The sequence below is a fragment of the Scatophagus argus genome, chromosome 3 (genome assembly GCF_020382885.2).
Source record: "Scatophagus argus isolate fScaArg1 chromosome 3, fScaArg1.pri, whole genome shotgun sequence".
NCBI lineage: Eukaryota > Metazoa > Chordata > Actinopteri > Scatophagidae > Scatophagus > Scatophagus argus.
Window position 1 is genome coordinate 6039059 of NC_058495.1, and position 26133 is coordinate 6065191.

The following is a 26133-nucleotide window of genomic DNA, read 5'->3' on the forward strand; positions in this document are numbered from 1 at the left end:
TTCTGATACATCTAGATTTTAGGCTTGTAAACAAGTAAACATTCAGTTTCAGCCACTACATCTGGTTTATGGGAACAAATGATTCTTTAAGAAGTATTCAACCTGATCTGACCCACCCTCCACTCTGCCCCCCCACCCAACCCCGCTAAATTCACCGCCCACTGTCTTTGGCGTTGATCACAAATACAAAAAAGCCTAAACAGGTTTTGGCAGTCTCTGGGTCTAGTCAGTAGAGGAGCATCAAGAGCAGACGAACACACTGCTGGAGGGATCTATTACACTGAAAAAATTAGGAGAGAGCACAGCGTGACCAGACTGCTGCCTGAAAGGGAACAGAGCTAAGAGGGCTGAGGACTGTGAGCAGGTAGGTGGGCCTCAAAACAATGGCTGGATGGGAAAATGTTGAGAGCAGAGAGAAGAAATGGATTATGGTCAGCCTATTTAAAGTCAGCATTTCGTGAGCAGGTGCACAAGTAGGTGCAGTAAAAAAGCTAAACTGTACATGCACGTCTGTAATGAAGACATGCTTCCGTTTTCCTTTACAAAGAGCTGAGCTTTCTGCGCTTGAAGAGCAATAAAGTGACTCACAGTAAATAACATTTGATGTGCTATCTAATTTCAGTTGCTCAAATTACAGAGTATGTAACCATATGAATACACATTAAACATTAGACAGTACTTAGTTACATAGAGGACACGCAAATTTGATGTTGGTGCATGAAATCACTTTAGTAAGGCATGCAGGCTTCTCAGTTTGAATTTCACAGTTTTAAATCTGGGAAGTAGGATCACAGCATTGAGGTCAGAGCTGTGAGGTTGTTGAGTGATGACTAACTTTAGATGGAGGTATTAAATCGATATGTAGTCTCAGCTGCATGAACGGCGTGGGTTGTATTTTGGCAGAAAATAGGATTTCTTTTTACAACAAAGAAATGCACAGGCCTGTGGTTGATATCGTTCACTCTGTAGCCACTCTTTCTGCACTTGTGCCTCAAACTGTGTTACTGTAAAAATCTTCAATGCAGTTACGCTTCATAGATTTGAAAGGACATCATCATCTTAAAAGACTAAAAAGTGAAGGAGGATAAACACAGGCTGATCTAACATACTGCCGCACATAACATGCTATAGGCCCTGACATGATTTGAACATATATACATCAAGCTGGCAGCTGAATGAACAAATGAGCAAATCCCCTGAGATGTGGGCTTGAAGGAATAGCGCCATTAGTGCTCATTTGACACCAAGATGCCTTGTCATCAAGCCCGTTCTGTGTGAGATACACATCTGAAGCCACTCTCTGTCTTGTACGCTCAGTTGCAGTCAGTGACGTGTGGAGAAACACAGTGGGGGACATTTGAGAAGCTACCAGATGGCATTTCAAGAGTATGTGGTCAGTGGTGCAGTCATCTGCTGTTGGTGGCTGAAAATCACTCAGATATGTCACGTACTACTGACAGGTTAGACATAGTTTGTTTTTCTGCTGTGCAGCATCTGTCTTTTTTTTTTTTTTAAACAAACTCCATTTTTCCCTCGGGATCAATAAAGTATATATGTATCTATCTATCTATCTCAAATACCTCTGCTGGCGTCTTCTGAAGGCTGCATTTCATGTTGTTGAGCTGAGAAGAGGTCAACTTTAAGTAAGGTCAAGGGAGATGTGGTGTTATACACATACAAAAATGAAATTAGAAGCAGACATCACAGGCTTTGACCATGCATGGATGGCAAGGGAATCGCATCCAAAATCACTGATGAAATTTAAAAAGAAAATTATGGGATGGTAAGTAAACACTCTGAGGGTTGACTAAGAGTAAAAAGTTGGATATATTGTTTTTCAGCTACAGTGGTTCAACATTTCAGATATCCCACTACTTTTAAGCTTGGCGACACTGCCAGCCTGCCCACTAGTTATATGTAATTTTGATGTACAGCACGGCTCTTATCTTTTTTAAGTGAGACATGCATTTACTGTAAAGCAGCCTGCAGCAACAATCTTTAAAATCTCAGGAACTGTGACTAGGAAAGATGTTCAGGATCTATTGATATGTTGTTTACAGTGTCTGCTACACCACAAGTCAGAATTCATTAAATCTGATGGAAGCCTCAGCCAAACCCTAGACTATAAATGTGATGAGCTAAAATGGCAAAACCATTTAATGGGAGGGAGGAGGAGTGGATTTCCTTTAATGCAAAGGGACTTCTGCCAAGACGTATCCTGTTGCAGGGTGTTTTGCTTTTACCATATGCGTTGTGTAGCTCATTTTCATGGTCCAGCAAGAGCCAAGAACCTTTCTGAACATGTGCTGGAGCATGTGTACAACTAAAAATAAAATACTTACTTTCCAAGACAGCGGGCTTTATTTTCACTGGGGCGTTATGACACACTAAATACAGAAAATTTGAGGTGAAACATTTAAAATTAGGTATTTAGTAAAATTGTGGTGCAAGCCAAAAGTCCACATTTCAACAACAACAAAATGGAGGTGGGGTGTGGTGGTGGGGGTACACCGTGTAACATTGTCAGAAATTATGGAGCAATGTTTCCACAGTACCTCAGGTTTCGGAAACAACTGTGGTACTTTTACTTTGGAAAATCTCAAATGCATGACTTTCAGTGTTTATGTAGTCAGAGCTGTCATGAACCCAAACGCATCAGTTGTCAAAAATGTTTTTTCAGCAAACCAACATCAAAGAATAAAACAATTTCCTTAACTATTTATTTATTTTTAATTCACAAAGGAAAAAGCAGGAAGGGATGCCACAATATAATGGAACTAACTATAACATGTAACATAGATAAAATGAGACAAAATGCACAATAAATAAACTAAAGATAAATCTGACTGATAGCTTTACTTTTTCTTCCTCGTGATTTCTTTTGGTCAAGATAAGGGTGTAGTGAAAATCATGTTGTACACTTCCTGTAAATATCATTTCCCTACAAGTATCCTGTGTCAACACCTTCTTTTGAAAATGAGATGCAGTCACGTGTGAATGTTTTCGCTAACTTTGAAGAGTCAAACATAACACGACAAACTGTATTTTATGTGGTGAACTGGGGTACAGTCTATTTCGGTGGCTGCCCGAGTAGCTCCTGTGAATGGGAATCATTGTATGAGCAACTGGGACTTAAACGATCCCAAACTAGCAAACTGAGTTTTTCTTTTAATAAATAATTGCTTCATTTCATGTTAAATGTTTATGTTAGGAGAAATAGAAATTTTGTTTTTAGGGGTTTTACGGGCTTAAAAGATTTAGAGGAGCTTGAGTCCATGTGCTACTGGAAGAAAAAACAACTTTAGCAAACCGGGCAGCATAGTACAATGTACGTAGCTATTTCAGTAGATGGATTTGAGGAATCATGCTATCAGTAGAACTTTTTCAAGCCAATTGAGCGATACACAATAGCAAGCGTTTTGATTATTTTTGCATTATTAAAGTTTTTATAGCGATGGCAGCATTGCTAAATGCATTATTAATGTAGCAAATATCTATAGTTCTGAACAAAATGCTAATCACAGATATTTTACAGCAGATCATGTCATCCAAGTAAACACAAAAGCAATGTTATTCATGCTGAGCACTAAAGGCAGAATTCAGGACTCACCTCTTCATGTCAAGAACATTTTCTCAAACTGTACGTTCAGCTGCAAACTTAGAATGACAATAATATTAATTGCTCGTACATAACCACACCTACTTTAAATCCCTGTCCAATGACAAGGTTAAGACCTCTTAACCTGAGTCATTACATCAAATTTTACAAGAACAAAAAATAGCAATGGCATAAAATGATGCATGTGACCTTTCATAACATAGAGGAGATATGACTCATGCAACAGTTAAAAAAGAGTCATATGAGTCAGTGGTGATCCTTGTTAGTGCCACATTACACTTCATGTGTTTATTAAAAATATTGGGATCTTCGATGAAAAATCTGACCAAATAATGATGATGAACATTTTGTTTCTGCTATAAAAAATATACATACATATATATGTATAAGTTGCATTGATCTTTTTCAAATTGTAACATTAATCTAATAAGGTCAATCAGGGCTGTGAGGCTGTAGGAGTGGTTGTGTGGACAGCCTTTAAAAATTAAGCCTAACTCTTCACCTGGTTTATTTAAGGCTTCAACAAGTTCCTTGCTTAATTAACACATGCCAGTGAAGGATTCCAGAGATAGCAATTCATATCATGTTAAGGACAGAAGTTAGTCAGTGACATTGGTTGCTGCCTCTTACTGACTGGTTAGAGTAACTGCAGTGGGCTTTATAAAATACCGTCTGAACAGTTTAGAGCAAGTGATTTTGCTACAAAAGTTATAAATAGGTGGCTGACAACCTTTTAGTGGCATCCGCTTCAGTTTTCCAAAGAGAATGAGCAACTACAATTTCAAAGTTAAAAAAACACCTCAAACTCTTTGGAGTCTGTCAGTCAACATCACTGATTTGCTTCTAAGCCAAGCATGTACACGGTGCTAAATATTTCCTCTTGTATTTCCATTTGTTTTTTTGTTTTGTTTTGTTTTTCTGCTGCAGAGCCTCTGAATCATCAGAGTTCGAGAGGAAGCCAAGATGTGGAAGAGGTCAAAGGTGACCGATCAAACTGCCAGTGGGCAGGCGGGTAAGTGCAGGCTGATGGACCCCCTCTCTAGTTATATCAGTCAAGGGGTTGGTTTTACAGCTGTCTCCACCTGGATTTCCTCTTGTCTGAGGAATGATGATTAACTCTGTCTATGTGACTTACACAACCAATCTTTATACAAAATAAGGATTAACATGGCATAAAATTCAAGAAAAGAGAAATCTGCAAAACAAGAAGACAAGAGTCTACAAAATGCATCTTTTTTGAAGAAGTGGAATACCCAAGATGTCTGAATAATGCTGTATGATACTAAGGGCTGACCATTTCTGCCAAGAGAAAATGAAGAGAAGAACCACAGATTTTTCTTTTGAGAAGTGGAAGCAACCCAAACAATATTCATGGATTTTCAGATACCTGATTTGTATGGTATATCACCCTTTGATGTCAAGAGAACTCAGTAAAGACAAGACAACAGATGTCACTTTTCAATGGACATTTTTTGTCATCTGAAACAACAAGCAGACATGATTATGAAGATCCCGCTCATCTACATGATCACAGGCATTACAGAATCAAGTCAGCTGTTAATACTACATGAAGGCATGCGGTGAAAAAAAAGCTCATAGTAAATCTGAAGAAAAACACAGAACACACAATTTCTGGCTTCATGGATGAGCAACAAAATCGTCACGGAGGATCAATGCAACAATCCCTGGCTGCTGCCACAACTGAAGAAAAAAAAAATAAAAATGAAATGGTATCCTTGTTTGATAGAAGACAAAATGAAGCCTCACGTTAAATTGATTTCCAACAAAGTATTTGCCCGCAATTTCTCTCAAGCACTGCGCAGGAATCATCCTGAGCTTGAAGTTAAGTCTAATCAGCAGTTGCACAGCACAACTATTCACATGCTGCTGGTAACAATATATTGCTAACATACTGTATGATATTTTGTCTGACTAACCTTTTTTGTTGCTGGTGTGTGTGAATATTCTGTTCTGCCCAAGTAGTGTTTGTGTTTGTGCTACCCATTTCTGGGTGATATTGTATATTGTGGTGTTTTATGTTTACTGTGCCCATAATCCTGTCGAAGTTCCAACCTGCCATGGTGCTTTTGTCAGGATTAATATTTACCTGTCCTGTTCCCTCTCCTGCTGTCACGTTGCGTGTTAAGTCGACGGTTCTGAGGGAGTTCACCCAGACGACAAAGGTATGCGAGCAAAAAAGAAATCAAATCACACAAACAATTCACCTTCTGCTAAGTGCATGACTTCACGTTGGGTGAGTTGCATGTATGATGTAGTCTTCATCACTCCTTGAAAGATGTCATCCAAAATGGATGGTTCAACTTTCAGTGTCACAACAGATGCATTTCATTGTGACATTGTGACATTGTGACATTGTGACATGATGCTGTTGCTACAGGGCCATGCGGTTGACTTTCATGCTGGTTAGTCCTGTACAATATGCTGGCATGGTTCAGTCTGAATAAGTGAGCTTGCTCTGTAGGGACATGCTTACTACCATGCCACAAAACTTCAGTTTTCAATATAACTGATTTGTAAATTTGGGTTATTACTGAACTGCAAACAGCATGAATATGGTATCATATTCACATCATAATTAAGAATGTTTTTTTTTGTGTTTGTTTTTTTGTTTTAAATGAGGGTGACACAACCCAAGTCACCCTTTAAGTTACCCTTTCTGTATTCCACTGAGATTTTCAGCCTTTTCACTTCTGACCAACATGTTACCCTTGGCCTCAGTGTGACGACCAGGACTGTCACAGTTATGAAATTGCATTTTCTATGATCCTTGGAGTTCAAAGCAGATCTAATAGAACCATGTGCTGTCAAGTTAACACAGAACATTGCAGTCCCGGGGTGATCAGCTACAATGACACCCATGACCTCTGGAAGCTCTTAAGCCTCACCCAATTCTTGATATCTTTTCATTTCTTGTATTTCAGTGACAATCACCCTGAGGTATATGGGACATCACAACTACACAATGCTCTGAGGGGTCCGATCACAGATGGCTGTTGTCTTTCTCTGTTAACCGAACCATGAAGGAAAATAATGAAATTATAAATGCAATATTATTAGTTCATAAAAAAAGAGAGTAATAAACTGTGATTAATGTAGTCTATGACAAACTAGACCAGTGACAGAATGTAATTGCTTTGGGACATAAACAAGTGAAAGAAATTCAGCATTATATGTGTATTTTGCAGCTACAAATTTGACTGAAAACACCAAAGACATTTCAAAATCCTAACAGCCAACAATGGCAACTGGCTAAAGCTGCACTGATGAGACTAAACATGACAACAATGTGGGAACATGTTGGTGACTCAGTTGGTTCAGAAAAGCTTTCTGAATGCACTCTTTATCATTCAGTCATCCATTTGGTCACATTTATTTGACAAGGCAAGCCAGGTGTACCTTTCCAAGTGCTTTGCAAGCCATAAAAGACATCAAAATAGAAAAAAAACAAAAAAACCCACAAATTTACACTCACAGGCATTTCAGATAAGGTCTAAATGAAAACCCTTAAGCTTTTCAGTGAATTCAGCCCATGTACTGTACATGCTTAAAAATAAGATATCCAGAGTCTGGTGATGTTTGCAAAGGCAGATCTAATGTTACTCTTATGTAAAGCACATAAGTCATGTTAAAAATGCTCAGGAACCACAAGATCCCTCTGAGTCTTTCTTTTCAGATTTATGCCAATTTTAGTCAATTAAATACTTTTTGCCGACTGACCCATGAAATCAATGCCTGGCTTAAACATGCATCTTTAATTGCTGTTCTACATTAATAGGCTAATCAATATTTATATGCAAATATATTGCTTTTAATAACATCTACATCACCCTCACAAGTCCACATTCTGTGAACATTCTGCTCGTTAACAGCAGCAAAACTTATGTAACATTATCAGCCCTCTGCCGCACACACACAGTACATACTGATGTGTAACACCTGCCACAAGCAATTTACCTTCACTACGCTTCAGCCTGCAAAAGGATGGGGCACCCTGCTGATTTCTCTTTAAACTATATATTCTATAGCTTATACTCTGCCTATTACAGGTCTTTCATGCCAAGAGAAAATAATTAAAGACCAGAGAACCCTGGACCAGCTGAACCCCTGTGATCAGCATTCAGTGATGCCCCCTTCAAGATTGCTGTGGGTTAGTCCTTATTGGTACTATCAGGGTCCCTGGGACTTCTGCATTAAGTTTTAAAAATCTCAGAAAGTGAGAAGATGAACTCATATCATTTTAACCCTGTGGAGCACAAGAAGCTGCAGAGGGCTTTTTGTTTTGTTTTTGTACCTCCCCACACAGAAAAATCTTTTCTGTTTTGAATATATTTTTGTGGACATACAAAATGAACCAATCATCTGATTGATACAAGAACTAGTAGGTTAAGTCAAATCTTTTATCTTTCCTGCATAATAATATTAGCAAGCTAGAAATGACAACTTTGAGACTTAGTTACATGCAGTCTTCTAATACTGTTTTTCAGAAACAACGATAAATTTTCTGCAAATTCATTTAATACTTTATCTGAAACAACCATGACTAGCATAAGTATCTCTCTGACTGTTTATCTTCAAGTAAACCACAATGAACTTTAAGTTCATTGTCACATATTCTAATTAATATTAACCACTCACATTTTCAATGTGACATAAACATTAATGTTTATGGCAAGAATACTGAATTCACCTACTCTTATCTTATGAAGCCTGCTACTTACATAAATAAAGTTACTTGGGGATGCATGTTTATATCAAGGTTGAACAATGACTATTACTGACATGATGTGAGAGTCCATAGTACATTATTACAGAAAACTTGGCTATGTCTTCTTTTACAAAGCTGTTTTTTAGGGGTTTTACACACTGAAAATAGAAAGACACATTCCTCCAAGGTGTCTGATTTTTGAGTCTATTGTTGGTGTGCTTTGTGTTAAGGCTTCAGTGTCAGAGCAGAGCTAACACACAGGAGTTGTAGAGTAGATGGGGATGTAAATTTACTTAATTGCATTCTGCTCTTGCGAAAAGATCAACAGAGTTTTTGCAAAATATGAGGGTTGTGTAACAAATTTCTGGCAGGGTCAGTCGTGCTAATGTGGTACAGAACTTTTGAATTTGCTCATTTTATTTCCATTTACACTCACGCTGTACAGAAAATGTTAGATAGTTCTGAAAAAACAAAAATAAAGAGGATTAAGTTTATGTAACAGTTGTAGTTATTTAGCCTTGTCTTAGCAAATGAAGTTGTCAGAATGTTGATCCATCATTGTGGCATTTTGCACAAAACATGTCACGTTACAGATGTACAATCCACAAGTTTTTACATTGACAATTGTTTATTAGGTCATTTGTCTAGGTTTTTGGATTTTAATTTATTGTCCACTTTTGAGCTAAATCTGAACACAGCCTCACTAAACTTTTCTCCAATGTTTTTTTTTCTTAAAAATATTGAACTTAATCAGTTTACAGATTGAGTTTTCTTCAAAAAAATACATAATTAAAGGTACAATAGGTGATTCTGTCATTTTTCTCCAGAATTGCCTACAGCATCTTTAACATTCTCATATGCTGATAAATGTATTGTATATACTCAACGTTTAACTTGTTCCCTCTATATGCAAAGCTTGTGTAATTGATAATATTTTTGTTTATTTGATAAGGCATCAGGAAGAAGTCGAAAGTGCCTGGTGTCATGATAACACAATTTATGGAGGAACTTCCAGAGGGAATGTCAACTCCAGATTTCACCCGCAAACCCATCGCTTTGACTATTCAAGAGGGTAAGTCTTCATGATAGAATTTGTATATATATATATATATATATATATGTGTGTGTGTGTGTGTGTGTGTGTGTGTACTTATGTCAATATGAAGATGCTTTCTCAGTAGAACAGCAAGAGCTTTGACTCTAATTTGGCAACAGAATGAAACAAAAATTTTGAACCTGGTTATGTTTACACTTCCGTTCTAGAAATTTGTGCAATTTAGCACATAGGTAATAAGATAATTCCTATATTAAGAATAAACATAACAATTCGAAAAAATAACTCCCAGTGCCCAATCAATCAAGGTGAAAAGCACAGTACGTTTCCATATGTCAGGACTGTTTTGGTACAAACATTAACATACTTAAAATATTTACAAGTGAAGTGACCACCCATGTTATCTATTCAATTTTTTTTTTTTTTAACTGACATTTTTTAAGCAATCAAAATCAAATGACGAGGGTAAAGTTTGAAAACGTGCCATGTATCTTTTTGTTTATTTTTTTTAGCTGTCACTCATAATGAGATCTCTATTCCATTCCAGGTAAATATGCAGTCTTTAAGGCCAAAGTGGTGGGTACCCCAACACCTACTGTAACATGGAGTAGAGCAAACGGAGAAATACATTTTCACCCTGACTTGTGCCTGCAAAAGTATGATGAGGCATCTCAGGAACATACAATTGAGGTAAGCTTAGCATGTAGCAGTTGAGATATAAAAAAAATCCGCAATAAATCCCGAGGCATGGTAACATCAGGATTCCCTTCAACAAAATGTATCTGTACACTACCCCGAAAAAAAGATGATGGTAATTTGGGTATCTCAGCTGAATCAGAACCAGAATCTGAATACTATATTGATCCCTGGGGGAAATCAGATGTCCTGTGACTTCAGGAAAACATTTATCCACTTTCTCCCAGGAAACACATGCTTGAATTTGTCCATCACTGCGGCTTTAATAGATGTGAATGGTATACAGAGAAAATACACCATGCCTTAAGACTTAAACTTCTTTCAGTGATAACAGAAATGCCATTAACTGTGTATTTGCATTTCATTAGTTTCCTAAAGTCGCCCCAGAGGATGCTGACACCTACAAGTGTTTTGCAACAAATGAATATGGAAGAGCTGTTTGCACTGTTGTCCTGAATGTCATTGCGGGTAGGAACCTAATTCTTTCACTCACTGTGTCTCTCAAGTTTGTTAGATATTAGATGCTTCATATATCCCTTTGTTAAGTTGGTATATTTGTTTTGAATTGTAACAAACAGGTAATGAATATTAATGTGATTATTTGTTGGCAGTTGGATTCTCTAAGACCAAAGAACTTCAGAAGGCACAAGGAGAAGGTGAGGTTTCAAATACATTTAGGGACTCTAAGTTCTAACTGAAAAGTGTGCACATAGTTTCTTTTTTAAGCAAAGTAGTTAAGTTTGTATTTATTGGCATTCACTTTCATTGGCTAAATGCCAAAGTTGTCACACAAAGAAAGCTGGTATATGGAGTTCTTCCTTTCGTCTGACACAAACTGAAAACAACAGCAGAAAAACTAGCACTTCAATTAAGAACACATTTAGCACACACACACACACACACACACACAAAAACACCAGGGCAGCCAGCTGTGTACAGAGATGAACAGGATTTGATGGCTTTCATCTAAGCTATCAATACTTGGAATGATACAGCAGCTAAATGTATCTGTGCTACAGCCTTGCCCATATATTTTCATAACAACATGACATTTTAGTCATTAATTGAAATTACTGGGAAAAATCTGCCTGTCGTGATACATCTGTCTCATCAGCACAGTGGCACTTTGTACTGATAATTGACACATTGATGGCGCTCTTAGAAACTGACTGAAAAATGGGAACATCAGCAAACAGAATCATGTTAGGTTGTGTAAACCCAAGAATAACCAAAAGACATATGAACAGAGAATAGAAAGATCAAGCCAGTTATTCCAGATTTCTCTGTCCTGGGAAAGACAATGCTTAATTTGATACTTGATCATTCAGGTAATGGATGTGAGGGGCTGAATTTTCTTTGGGCACACAGGGATGCCAGTTAGTTACGACTGGACACTTCTCTGACAGCCATCAAATTGAAGTGTTTTATTTGTTACTGTTCTTGTGTTTTTTTCTATTACAATTACTTTCAACAATTCCTAAGGAGCCTTAAACACAGTATTATATGTATACTGTTTATAAAGTTAAATAGAATCTGCTCTTTGTGAATACTACTGTAAAAGACAAATCATTAAATATTCAGTGATTGGACTTTTTCTCTTTTCTTTTTGTTTTTGGTTCCCCAGATGTAACAGACTTCAGGAAAAAACTTAAAAAACGGTGAGTGAAATACTGCTGTTTGGTGTGTTATGGTATCTTTTTTGTAGCAATGAGTTGTACTGTGAGTTTTCTGTGACAACATGAGAGTGGATGTATGTGTTGATGTGTGATGCATAATAAAATATCTCACTCCGCAGTAATCCAGATGGAACACGAGAGGAAAAGACAATGGAGCCAGAGGAGAAGGTCTGGGAAATTCTTCTTAGTGCAGATAAGAAAGACTATGAGCGCATCTGTGCTGAGTACGGCATCACAGACTTCCGCGGCATGCTGAAAAAACTCAATGAAATGAAGAAAGAGAGGGAGGAGGAGATTGCAGAGGTATGTGGCCTATCGATTCTTTTTTAATTATGTCACAGGCAGCTCCAACATGCTGCTCAACAGCACTAATTTTTTTTTCTACTGTAGTTTGTCACACAAATCAGCACACTCAAACATATTGAGGTCAGTGACAACGACTATGCAACTATTGAATTGGACATGGACCTCAAGGACCCAACCAGCAAAATTTACCTATACAAGGTGAGGCTTAAACTAGTATGTAACTACTATCTATTTGGCTGCATTTGTTTCAGTTTTCAAAATGTTTCCCTACATCCTACAGGATGGTGTCATGGTTCCATTCAGCAAAGAAGAAAGTGATACAATGAAGCATAACTTGAAACAAGTTGGCAAGAAATATGTCTTCACAATTAAAAAACTGGGTTCAGAGGATGCTGGACTCTACTCAGTGGATGTTGAGGGCGTCAATGTTTTCTCCACAGATTTCAAAGGTATATCCTCAATCAAGTGATTAACATTAGGTTCTAAATTCACTTACTTTTCCACAATAATTGATATATTTTTGCTCAACACAAAGACTGTCTTTTTTATATTTTGAAATCTGATTTAGTTTTAACAAAGATATAATACAGAAATTTATTAAATAGTCTTTCACTTCTTCCTTTTTCATTTTGTCTATTTTTAACCCTGCAGTGCCCGAAGTTGACTTTGCTGTCAAAATACAAGAGGTTAAGGCAGAAGAACGAGAGGATGCCCTCTTTCAGTGTGTTCTGACTGCACCTATGAGTGAGATTAAATGGTTTGGCAAAAGTGCTCCATTGTCAAATAGTGAAAAACATGAAATCATTGTATCTGAAGATAAGCTTATCCACAAGTTGATTGTGCGGGACTGTTTGCCTTTGGATGCTGGTATCTATGCTGCTGTGGCGGGAATCAAATCCTGCAATGCTTGGCTTGTAGTTGAAGGTAAGAATATTATTTACTTTTCTGAAGCAGAATGAACTCTAGTTATATGCATAAATATCTTTCAGTTAGCTTGATTTCCTGACAATAAAAAATTGTTAAGTTCTGAATACAACATTCAGCTAAAAATTATAAATACATCTAAATACATCTACATCTTTCATAGCTGACAAAGATCCTGCCAACAAGGGCAAGAAGGCAGCTCGAAAAACTACTGTGGCTGGCAGCAGTAACGATGAAGATCTGATAAGAATAGCTAAGGAACAGCAGGAAATATACCAGAAAGAACTGGAAAAAAAATTGGAAATGGCAAAGAAGGCTCAAGCAGAGAAGGAAGCTGCAGACGCAGTTACCCAAGCAGAGGCTGAAGCAGCCAAAAAGGCAGCGGCTGAAGCCAAAGCTGCTGCTAAGGCTGCAGCTAAGGCTGCTGCAAAGTCAAAAAGGGCAGCAGCTGGCAAGGAAGGAGCTGCAAGGAAAACTAAGAAAAAACAAGGTGATGCAGCTGGTGGTGCAGACTCCACTGCAGATGGTGCTGGAGGCCCTGGTGTTCCTGGAGTTACTGGTGATGCTAGTGGTGGTGGCAGTGCTGGTGGTGCCGGGGGTGATGGAACAGAAGGTGGTAAAGGTGCTGGCAAAGGCATTGGAGTTGGTGCTGGTGGTGTTGCAGGTGTTGTGGGTGGAGGAGAAGATGGAAGTGGACCTGTAGCTAAAGGTGGAGCTGGAGGAGCCGGAGGAGCTGGAGGTGTTGGAGGAGCTGGAGGAGCTGGAGGAGCTGGAGGTGAAGGTTTCGGAGAAGATTTTGAGGGAGAAGAGGATTACGATTCATTTGAAGATTTTGATGATGAAACTGAGGAAGAGGGAGAAGGAGGAGAGGGAGGAGAAGGAGGAGAAGGAGGTGGAGAAGGAAGGAAACGCAAGAAACGTGTGAGAGAAGGTCCACTTGTGCCAGATACAGTGATAGGTAAGAAATTAATTCATGCTGTAATGGATGTTGAGAAACTTAATATTTGGCTGTTTTCTCCTAAAAGCTTATCAAGATGAAATACAAAATAATATTTTACAAGAAATTTGTCTAACTTTAGAAATATTGTACAATACATATTACAGCGGTAGTAAGGTCTTTGTGTTTTGATATTAGTCTCCTCTTCATTTCTTTTGTCTGTTATTTTCAAGTCTATTTAGCTTTAATAATATTTTTAATCACAGATTAACAATAACTTCACTAGACTTTTTTAATGAAATTTTTCAAATAGGGAACTGATGATAATTTGTTCACTTTCTAATTTTTATGTTTTTAAATGTTTATGTTCTTGTTTTTGTTTTTGTATGCCAGTAACTATCACATTTATGTTATTCAGGCTCATTATTACATTTAGAGAATGGCATTGTGTATAAAGCTACTATTTATTATCACTAATAGGAGATAATAATGATGAGGAAACCATAAATCAACAAGGTGAAAAATCTGGGAAAAAAGGAAAACGTCCCAGAAAGAAAAATGTGGAGGTTGAAGAAGCTGTTGTTGGTAAGAGATGTCAAAGGTTGCATGCTGTAGACATTTTACTGACTCTTAAAGTCATTTGGAAATAAAAAATGGCTTTGATATTTCCTAAACACGTAGGAAACACCTCCTAACTTGAGCAATAAACGTATTTCACACTGACCCAAATTAAACCACTGACACTTCAAAAAGCTTTACATCACTCCGCTTTGCCGGCCATGCAATTAACTAAAAGCTGCATGTGGCCCAGGTGAATTTCAAAAACCTATAGCATTCCAGGAAGATCCTGAGAAGAATCAGCAACAGAATTTGCTTTAAAAAGCACAGTATAGTTTACACCAAGAGTAACCAGAACTTTTGTCCCAGGAATAACTGTTCAAGAAAGCGAAGAGTTCCTTCAGCTCTGATATTGTCTGTGTTTCCACAAACAGTATTAGAGTGGTAGTAAAGAACTGCAATTAGGCAAATCCACTTATGTATGAAAAAGCAAAGCCCATTTTAACACGTCGATTTACACATGACTTTGGTCAAAAATCAGCAGCCCATCTGTTGTCTGCTTTCTTCTGTAACTCCATCCTGATGCATCTAAGCACAATGGAATACAACTTTTGTGATTATTCGACCAATCAGAAATGTTCGATGCTGTAAACGCCACCCCAAAGTTCCTGTACATTTGGAATGTACTACCCTCACCGAGAGACATTTTGGGGGTAAAATAATGTCCTTGGACCTTGGCTGAGACCCTGCTCCATGGGTTGAATAGTTCCTCCAATGGCTCTTAGTTCCCAGGGAAATTTCCTGTCTGGGAAATTTAATTCTTCACATGGTTTTTAGTCTAAAACCATTGAAAACCATGGGCTTTACATATTAACTTATTATTTACATATTAACTAAAAATGTCTGAATGTTTGTTTTGTCTAAGAAGCAGAAACAAACATACATGCTATGCTAAATTCTGCATTTTCTTCTGTCTAATCTTTCACCTAAATTTATGTTTGTGTTTTGTATGTAATATGTGTGCTTTCACATACAATGTGTTTGTAGACATGTTTGTTTTTCTGTTATTCTAAGTACTGCTTCATACTTGTACATGTTTGTTGTATTAGAGGGTTAAAAAAGGGAAAAGTTGAATTACCAACAGGTTTTCAAGAACATCTAAGGTGTCTGTTTAATACGGTTTTTAATTTTGATATTTTTGGATAACAGGAAATACAGTACATTTAAAATAAAGCTCAACTGGTTTTACTGCCTGTGGCAAAATACTACGATGACCTGTATCAAGTGATACTAGCAACATAGTCTTAAGTCACTTCACAATGGCACCATCATGAAATCCATCTTGAATAGCGAGTTGGATCATCTTTTCCACCATCCTCGTCTTCTTCGCTTAAATTAATGTTTGTTTTTCTTGTTGTTGCTGCTGATCTTGTTTTCATGCTCCATGTTGACATTTTAATTGTTATTGTCACTGTTTTCATTAATGTTATTTGTAAGGCATATCCAACAGCAAATGAGAAACATTGGATTGATGGTAATTACGATGATATCCCCTAAACTGAAAAGCAAAAAACACAGAAGCGAGTGGTGCCAGTGGTGATAACGGCACCGGGCCAACAGCAGGCAGTGATGAATCTGCTGAAAACGGTGAGGGTGCAGACGGTGGTGAGCCGGCAGCAGCTGGCAAGCGTTCTGGCCGTGCACGGCAAGGCCCATTGATCGTGGAAACAGTTAGTGGTAAGATTACTGGAGCTGCATTAATTGCTGCATGAGAAGCAATATCACTGAACAAAGTCATTTGATAAGCAGATGACTTTTCCAGTGATTTGATGGTTAACACAGAAGTGTGTGACCACTGAGCACAATGCTTCAATTGATCACTAATTGGTTAAATGGCCTTTTAGAATGATCAGAGTCAACAAGAGTGGATTTACCCTTGAGAGTACCTTTAAAAAAAAAAAGCCAATGCTAATCAAATTTGATAAAAAATGCTAATCAAATTTGATGCACTAATCTTTTGTTGTCTCTTGCATACAATATAATAATTTCTTCAGCTGCCATGACAGTGAAATTAAGCAATACTTAACAGCAATGGTTATATAATTTTAGTTCCTTCAGGTTAGAGATCAGCAGGCAATTTATTGTTTAGTGTTTATGTGTCCACCTCCGTCTCTCATGTCTTATGTTTGCAGACTGCCTGTGAGTGAGTGAGTGCGTGTGTGTGCGTGTAATGTTGAAATGCAACTGTGCTCTATGTTAACAATCACGCTTGCCTTTTTAAATGTTAATACAGGATGAGTCAGTGCTTTGAGGTTAATTATTGAAATGAGCAACAGCAGAACTGATCATGTTTTTGAGTTGAAATACTTATGCATAGACACATTCCTCCATAATTTGAAGACAGAAGACAACTCAAGCTGACCTTGGAGGATGACCATGCTCTAAAACCATTTCTGCACACACAGAAGACTGACTTCAGATCAAACAGACAACTTTCTTCCACTGACCAAGGAACTGTCACATTTGACTTTTATATTTTAAGAGCATGCATTTCTTTCAATATTGATTAAGTGAACAGAGGCAAATGAAATCTTCAATGATGGCATTTTTATGAGCTATGCCAATGCAACTCTGCAAACTTTCAAGCTGAAGGGCCACTCCCAAACAAGACAATCAAGCTACATGTTAACCAAGAAGACATCTTCATCAAGTTTCATTTGCAGAATACACTCCTCTTACATCCCTGTAAACTCTTTCTAATGTGATATTTTCTGACTTTACATCTGCATTTCGACATGCATTTTATAACTACATGTCATTATAAAATACATGTTAATAGAAATGTATACAAAATGTGATGTTTAATATTTGAGGTAAGTGTGTACACATACATAGATAGATGGTGAACTCACTGTAGTTGTACAGATTGATCACAAAAGCCTGTAACACCTGGTCACCTGGTTGGTTGCATGCATTCATTAACTTGCTGGTTGATAAATCCTCAGACCCAGGAGTTCACTTTCATGCTGGACTTTCTGACTGCAAAGTCATTATTGGAGAACCAGCAGAGCTGGAGTGTAAACTGAGCAGTGAAGAGTGTCAGGGAATCTGGTACAAAGATGGAGATGAGGTAAGCCAATGGTCTGAATAGGCTTTGGTGTTACTGAAGTATTGCAATATAACCAGTTAGGATAAGGTGATTATCATTAGAGCTTCAGATGAGACAATATATGCTCTGTTACAATAATTTGTTTATTTTTCCAGATTAAGTCATCTGAGGGTATAACCATTTCAAAAGAGGGAAGTTTCCACAAGCTGAAAATTCACAAAGTCACAGAGGAATATGCTGGAAAATACAAATTTGAAGCAGATGGAAGGAAGACAGAGGCCTTGATTGTTGTTGAAGGTAAAAAACATCAAAATATTTTTGATGAAACAAAACATTTTCCTGACAGAAATTTCTATTTATTTATATATATATATATATGTATATACATATATATGTGTGTGGACACATTGTACTTGAATGTTTGTCTGAATACTAGAGCATCTGTCTGCTTAACATATCTGTCTGCATTATTTTGTATTATCATTGTAGATCCACCCAGATTTGATGCCGAGGAGCTGGAGGTCTTTAAAACCCCTGTAACTGTGAAAAAAGGACAAAAAGCTTCCTTCAAATTACCTTATATTGGACGGGATCCTATAAAAGTTCAGTGGTACCTCGATGGTGAAGAGCTGTCAGATGAAGCAAATATCAAGATAGAGCACTCAGAAGGTTACAGCCGTCTGCTTCTAACTAAGTTGCAGCGTAAGGACAGCGGTGAAGTGAAGATGAAACTCAAAAATGAGTTTGGCACTGTTGAGGCCTTCAGCCAGCTTGTTATATTGGGTATGGATACAAACATTTTTTATACAGTAATTTTTTAATCTACTTGTATAGTAAGTAACTTCCAAATTGTGTCCAACTTATTATTTTGTTATGCTATAGATGTTGTGTTCAGCACAGATTAATATTTGGCACATTACTTTCTTTATAACAGACAAACCCACTCCTCCAATGGGACCTCTAGAGATCGTTGAAGCGTCCTCCTCTGTTATTGAATTCAAATGGAGGCCCCCAAAGGACAGTGGTGGCTGCAAGATAGCTAATTATATCCTTGAAAGACAACAAGTTGGTCGCAACACCTGGAAGAAGGTGGGGCCAATCGGCACAGAGACTAAATACAGGGACACTGATGTAGACCACGGCAGGAGGTACTGCTATCGCATCAGAGTGGAGACTGAAATGGGCACCAGTGAGATGATGGAAACAGAGGACATCCAAGCTGGTACAAAAGGTAAACTTGAGCCAATATTATGAAACTGTTTTCTCTGAGCAATACCACTTTCTAGTAAAGGACAGGAACAAGTTCCAACATCATGATCCATTTTCTCACAGTACACAAAAAAAAAAATTCTACGTTTTAGACTAAGAAATGCTTAACAGATCCCTATTCTTTTTGTCTGGCAGCATACCCTGGACCTCCATCAGCACCAAAGGTTGTCAGTGCCTTCAAGGACTGCATCACCCTCTCATGGTCTCCTCCAGCCAACACTGGGGGAACTAATATTCTGGGATACAACCTTGAGAAACGCAAGAAGGGCAGCAACCTGTGGGGTCCAGTCAACCCACCAAACGAGATGATCAAAGGTTATCTATCATTCACACATCAGTTACGTGTCATCATGTTATGAAAGCCTGTTTCAACTCAATGGTGAAGGGCGAATAAATGCAATAATATCCATACTGCATATGTACCTTTTCTATACAGCAAAGGGATTCGCAGTTAAAGATGTGGTTGAGGGCATGGAGTACGAATTCCGTGTGTCAGCAATCAATAACTCTGGAGCAGGTGAATTCAGTACCCCATCTGAGTTCGTGTTTGCCAGAGACCCTAAAAGTAGGTGGACATTTAGAAATATCACTCACTATTGCATCAGTTCTTCATACAGCCTACAAACTGCAGCACTAAATGTGAATCATGTGTTACAGAGCCTCCTGGTAAAGTCCTAGACTTAAAAGTGACAGATTCCACCTACACAACTCTGTCTCTGTCTTGGACCAAACCCAAGGACATTGAGGGGGTTGAGGATGAAGCCAAAGGATATTTTGTGGAGATCAGGCCTGCAGAAAATACTGAATGGGATCGCTGCAATTCAAATGCAATAACCATGACTTCCTACACAGTGAAAGGTTTGAAGTCAATGGCCATGTACTGGGTGAGAGTCTTTGCTACTAATGATGGAGGAGATGGAGAGACACAGGAACTGGATAATTATATCCTTGCCATGCCTCCTCCTGGTAAGAAAATTCACTTCAAACATACTTAATGTCAGTTATATATAATAATTTGATTACAGGAAATCTTCTTTATTAGTACCTATATTTATTTTTGAGCCTAAAAAATTACTGTTGAATAATCAATTACTTTAACTTACAGATAATGAATAGGAATTTTTAAACTGTGACACAAGTTGACAGTGCAACTGCAAACATGGTTTATGAGGTATATGTACTTTTAAAAGTTAGCATGTTTTTCCATTTAATCCAGAAAAAAAAAAATAAGAGCCACAAGCACACATTAAAACTTTGGTTTGGTTGTGAATCCTACTTCAGGTCAAATGCATGACACAAATGATTACAAAAACACTTTATATTGCTTTATGACATAACAGGTCATATTTTTTGCAGTTTTGCAATGGAATCTTGTCATTTTTCTGGTTTACCTCACCATCAACATCAAAATTAATGGCAGTTGGCAGTTAATGGCAATTAATGGTAGTAAATTAATTACTAACCAACTCTGATTTCCACCTAGTGAGACCACGATTCACGGATGCAAAAATCAAGAGTTTCATGGTGGTGAGAGCAGGCAATTCTGCACGCTTCAACATTAACTTTGAGGTAATTTAGAAATTAATTAAGATGACTTACATCCATGAAAGAGCTGGTTGATATGTCTTTCCAACAGCCTTCAATTCCTGATATGGTGTGTGTGCAGGGGAGCCCCCACAACAGATAAAAAGACCATTTTTTACTTCTTTTAGTAACCTTGTTCACTTTGCTTACCTGCTACTAATGAACCAACTCAAAATGACTCTTTTGGTTGTTGATCCTTATTTATCTTACTTATCTAACAGAAAAATCTAACGGTAAATTCAATAAATTCAAGTTTCTTCCTCTCAGAACTGAGACTTGCCCTGTTAAACATTTATAAAACATTCAAACTAAACAGAAGCACAATAAATCTCATCGAAACCATCTTGGCTAGTCTTTTGATGGTTTACTGAGCAGCAATTCTTAGTTCATGGAATGAGCAAATATTCAATACCAGCAACCCCCTCCCCACCCCATCACCACCACCCAAAAAAAAAAGACAAACATCCAAAGCAAAACAAAACAATAAATCACCCAATCCCCTAACCCTAAAGACAATGCATAATGCTTTTTTCTCCTGACAAGTGTGACAGTATTATATTTTCATACTACTTGTAGGCCTCCCCTTGGCCTGATATCATCTGGCAGAAAGACGGAGGGCCAGTGTCTAAAAAGGTGACCATCAGTAACACAGAGGGCACATCCCAGATTCTGATTCCTTCTGCTGAGCGCTCAGATACTGGAATCTACACTATCATTATCAAGAACATTGTTGGCCAAGAAACATTTAGCATTGAAATTAGAGTCACAGGTGAGTTTGGTCAAATACTGTATCTCTTTTTTGTACCATTAATTTTCTCGTATTTTATATATTGTTTAAACAACTTTCATATTTGAACAGATGAGCCTAAGCCACCAGGTCCTGTTGAAATCGATGAAAACGTGCCTGGCACAGTGACCATTTCATGGACCCCATCTCCAGACGAGAAACGTGATGACAGGCTGCACTACATGGTGACTAAACGTGATTCAAGTAAAAGACAATGGCACACCATTGCAGATCGTATCTTCAACAACAGATTCACAGCCTGCAACATAATGCCAGGGCGAGAGTACCAGTTCAGAGTCTATGCAAAGAATGACATGGGCTCCTCCAAACCCTCCGAATCACCAAAATGGCTGATCTCTAGCAAAAAAGGTATGCAAATCTTTGTTTAAAGCTGATCAGTATCTGTATTTTTTGCCGAGAGACAGGCTTAAGCAGATACAGTACAGTACAGTACTTACATATTTAACTACATATTTCCTCTAGAGAATTTATGCTACAAGCAAAGCTGAATTGTTTGTCTACTTTATTTCCTTTTTATAATAATGTTCAAAGATCACAGATCAGACAATTTACCATATCGTCGAAAAAAAACATATATCCAAAATTCATTTTTTCCAGGAGCATTATGTCCCATCAAACTTGATTGCAGGCTGTTCTACAGCTTCACTTAACACATTGCGCTAACAAAAGCTTTTGGTTCACAGTTTATATTGAAATCAAGATAAACCATGGGCAAATAGTAATCTGATATTGACGTGCACACATCAGTTTGACTGATGGTCGTATAAATACCCAAGACATCAGTTGCTAGGGAGGAATGCGGACAAGCCATACAATGTAAAATGTGAAAAACGTAAAAAGTGGAGATAGGTTTTTTTCGTCGGACAGCGACGATATGTAATTTGAAAAGAGCGATGACACTGGAATCATGTTCCATATTGGTTTTGTTTTTGTTTTGTTACTTTATTTTACATGGATGTCCACAAACCGCATGGGTCAGTATCTGTTTTTTTTTTTTCCTCAGCCAACTAACTGTGGCCAGTATGTTGTGTTTGATTTTATCTGAGCATCACATCCATTTGGCCCTCACATTTTCTATAAGCAGAGACACAGAAACAAAAAGTTAACATTACGTCTATGTTGCTTTGCTGTATCAGCATGAAAAACTCTACCATAAGTAGGGACATAATACAGTGCGCCCGTAAATATTTCCAACTGTACTGTACCTGTACCTCAAAACCCATTCTTTTGTTAAATAATTACAATTCTAATGCAATGCATATCTGCTTCCTTCCAGAAAAGTTCACTATAAACATGCCAGAAACAAAGGTCTGTAATCTTCAGTGTCCTCCCAAGTTCATTGTCCCACTGAAATTGCACACTGCCCCTCAAGGGTATGAGTGCTACATGAGCTGTGCCATAAAAGGGGACCCAACACCTCATGTGACATGGCTCCGCAACAATATCAGTCTGAATACCAACACTAACTACCACATCACAAACACCTGTGGAGTCTGTTCTATGCTCATATTGAGGGTTGGACCCAAAGACACTGGGGAGTACAAGGTTGTTGCAGAAAACGCTATGGGAAGGGCTGAGTGTGCCACTAAACTGTCAGTCAGAGGTAAATCTTTACTGGAGTGTTATTGTTTTTTAGAGGAACTGTCACTGTGTTCTGCATTGATGTTATGCGTTAATCATCTGTGAAACTAAAAGCTGTCTTTGTCTTTTCTTTTACAGAATAAATGAATGCACTGAAGATGGTAGAACTGCTGTAAAACCCTAACAGAAATTAAGTATTGTTGGCAATTCACGTAATGCATCTTTTAAGTTAAGCAAACCATACCAAATGTAGAATGTGATCTTATTTGATACTGCCTGTGGTACTTTCCTGTTTATACTACTAGTATACTAGTACTATTTGGTGAAACTCACAGTGAGGTATACAAAATGTTACAGGCATACAAAATATTGCTAAAATAAAAGTCACAACATGTCACAACATGTTCTGTTTGTTTTGATTTTAAGTGGACAATTTCAATAAAGTGAAAGCTTGCAATACAAATGTGTAATATTGCATATTTTGACTGTAATAACATGCACATTAAACAGAAAAAAAGATGGTGTGTAACTGTGATTTTAAAAGTGCTATTGTGAGATGTTTGTCTAATGGGTATGGACGTATTAATTAATTTTTAGATACAGGTTTCCATTCAAGTATATTCAAATTGTTTGATATGGTATGGTATAGTTTGGTGTTTTTCCATAATTGTGCATTTTAAATCTTCCCCTAAATTGAAACTGATGAGATAAAATACTAGCATTAAAAATTTATATGATACCAACTTTCACAGTCTATTCTACATATGAAAATACATGTGTGCTTGGTGTAAATAAATATTTCGTACTGCTATTGTGATGAAATCTTATGTGAAATTTTCCTGATCTGCATGTTGACTTTAAAGGACAGTAAAGTCTTAACAGAAAATAAATGTATGTGTATAAAGATTCATAAAAAAAAAAAAGTTTATACATATATGCTAATAGACATGGACATAGATTATGGGGGTCAAACTTGATATAGTAAGGAAGTATAAAAATTAATACCACTTGTTCACCTCCATGAAGGTTTATGTGAACAAGTTCCATCTAGTCTTCTTGTATTACCTCTTTGAGCATTTTTGTGGGGTCAGATGTTTGTCCAAGTTTAGAGTCACAGAAGAAGACAGGGGAGACAGTTACACCCAGGGCTAAAACATGACCAGTGCCAGGTGACACCTCTCAATTTCAAAGTGCCTATTACAATGCTAATGTAAAAGCTACTGTGTAACTTATTTTTCTTATGTGTCAGTTTGATGAGAGAGTTAAAAAAAAAAAAAAATCACCCTCATTAGTATTAGAATAAGGTTGAGATTGTTAGCTTTTTTTGTGATATGGACAGAGCAGTCTCAGAGTAAATAACATTCATGCAAATTGTCTCATTTTTGGGATAGGCTTTTAGCATAAAATTGTAGGTCATTAATTCTGACATTTTAAACATCTTTCATAAACATCTGTCAAACAAACTAGTACAACTAACACAATAAGCCTGAAAAACCTGAATTTAATTGACACTTACCTCTTGTTAAGTGCTGGGATGAGGAACAGCCAGCCTATGTTCAATTAAGCTAATGGATTGGCAGCTCAACTCATGGCACATCTATGTCACTTCTCGTGAGACTTTTTAATAAGAGCAGCCATAAGCACCCTGCTGCAGTGCTGAAGCAGAAATTCTGGGTTTGAGGGAGGGATTAGTAAGCCTCACTTCTGCATTTCGTCTGGTGACCCATTTTTAAGAACCTATAGCATTTTAGGGCCAAAGGGCATGTCTGTAAACCTATCCCCAAGAGGCACAGTGAAAAAGCAGTGGGTTAGGTTGCCCAGAGTGTCTCTGAAAGACTTTATTGCCTCTCAAAACGACAAGCCCACACTCAAGAATCAGCTGGACCCTGGCAGGCAACACAAAACAGAGAAAAGCAGTTTACTTGGGAAAAAAAAAAATAGTAAGTACATTGATATTTGCTTGAAAAATTCCTCATAGGTTTGGACATTTTAATAAAATGTTCTTTGTTCGGTAAAGTATTGTATGTAAATATGTGCTATGTGCTAAACTGACACTAATTTGCATGTTATTGTATATTAACCATAGATATAAATGGTAATGATATTCCACTGAGTAGCCAGTCAACATTCTTACTGAATGCTGACAGTAGTTCATATGATTCCAGTGTCTTTAAAGCTTAATATGATGAAGAACCAAAATGAGCTACATGTAATATTGTTGTCTGTGACAGGTACTTTGTCTAGGTTTGATGAAAATATTACAAATAGGAAATGCCAAAGAAAGACCAAAATCACACAAATCATTAGGGCAAAAGACCAGTGGATACAGTCAAACTATAGAAACAGATATTTACATATAAACTTGGTCAATAAAATACTTTCTTCCTGCAAAAATCTAAGAGATACAGTATCTTGACTAGCTTTGATATGCTGTCTTTTTTTATTTTTTAGAAAAATTACGAAATAAAAGAATATGCTCTGTAACTAGGTGCAGCTTTGAGATTTAGGACCTGACAATGTTATTCATAAATCAGTTAACAGCCCTGGCACAGCTATTTTCTCTCTCGGACAAATATAGCTTCACAGCAGCACCCCAAGTGTGCAAAACTGCTAAATATGCAAGTACTTCATCAGCTAACAAAACTTGGGAGAATTTATTTTGATTAAATGCAATATTAATACTTTTAAGTGGCTATCAAACTTAATTCAAGAACAAAAGGCTTCTGTCATTAGACTAATGAGATTATAAAAAATATCAACAGAAGCATGGTGAGGACAGAGACCTAACATTAGTCTATACTTGAACATTCAAAATACAATAAGACATTTACCTCACAAATATGAAGAAACGATATTTGCATATATGATCATCTAATTTAGAATCTACCTCTCAAATCAAATGTAAACCTAAAGAAATAACTTGAAGCATAAAAACATGCATTGTTCAGTGAAACCTTTTGACAGCAAAATAAATATAAGGTGTTCTCTCTTCTGCTGTCATATATCAATATCCTTATTTGACCCTGTTGGTCTATGAAATTAAATATTTCATACAAAGAATAAGTAAATTGCTAAACATTTATTACATTCTAATTATTATTGTCTGAAGCTATTCCTGAAGCAGTGTTGGCTGTGGAGCACAAAACCTGGCTAATTAATTTAATAATTAAACATAACACATAATTAAGGTGACACTTGATCATCAAAATGGCAATTTCATAATTTAAGAACAACTTTGATTTAGCCATAGAAAAAAAAAGGGAAAGGTATTCCATAATCCCCATGT

The 26133-nt window shown here is 37.3% G+C and overlaps 1 protein-coding gene across 6 annotated transcripts; it reads left to right on the forward strand.

The window, feature by feature from the left end:
- Positions 1–203: 203 nt before the first annotated feature.
- Positions 204–24063, forward strand: LOC124056004 (immunoglobulin-like and fibronectin type III domain-containing protein 1). 6 transcript variants are annotated; one of them, XM_046383040.1, is made up of 26 exons: positions 207–364; positions 4547–4631; positions 9298–9417; positions 9947–10089; positions 10464–10563; positions 10707–10751; positions 11720–11753; positions 11891–12074; positions 12162–12275; positions 12358–12526; positions 12729–13001; positions 13165–13959; positions 14419–14523; positions 16063–16233; positions 17502–17626; positions 17761–17902; positions 18095–18388; positions 18540–18836; positions 19010–19189; positions 19311–19439; positions 19532–19840; positions 20358–20443; positions 21035–21227; positions 21318–21614; positions 22543–22869; positions 22986–24063. In XM_046383040.1, exons 2-26 carry the CDS (start codon positions 4583–4585, stop codon positions 22988–22990), a joined length of 4686 nt encoding a protein of 1561 aa, XP_046238996.1. In that variant the 5' UTR covers positions 207–364; positions 4547–4582; the 3' UTR covers positions 22991–24063. The 6 variants fall into 6 exon arrangements, with proteins under 6 accessions (XP_046239001.1, XP_046239000.1, XP_046238996.1 ...); XM_046383044.1 differs by lacking the exon at positions 22986–24063 and having other exon boundaries at positions 205–364; positions 21318–21613; positions 22541–22730; XM_046383042.1 differs by lacking the exon at positions 16063–16233.
- The last annotated feature ends 2070 nt before the right edge of the window (positions 24064–26133 follow it).

Coding starts and splice junctions, on each gene's coding strand:
- LOC124056004 (XM_046383040.1), top strand. CDS start 4,583: ATGTGGAAGAGGTCAAAGGTGACCGATCAAACTGCCAGTGGGCAGGCG. Junction 12,075..12,161: donor GGGAGGAGGAGATTGCAGAG/GTATGTGGCCTA, acceptor TTTCTACTGTAG/TTTGTCACACAAATCAGCAC. Junction 18,389..18,539: donor CAGCCAGCTTGTTATATTGG/GTATGGATACAA, acceptor TCTTTATAACAG/ACAAACCCACTCCTCCAATG.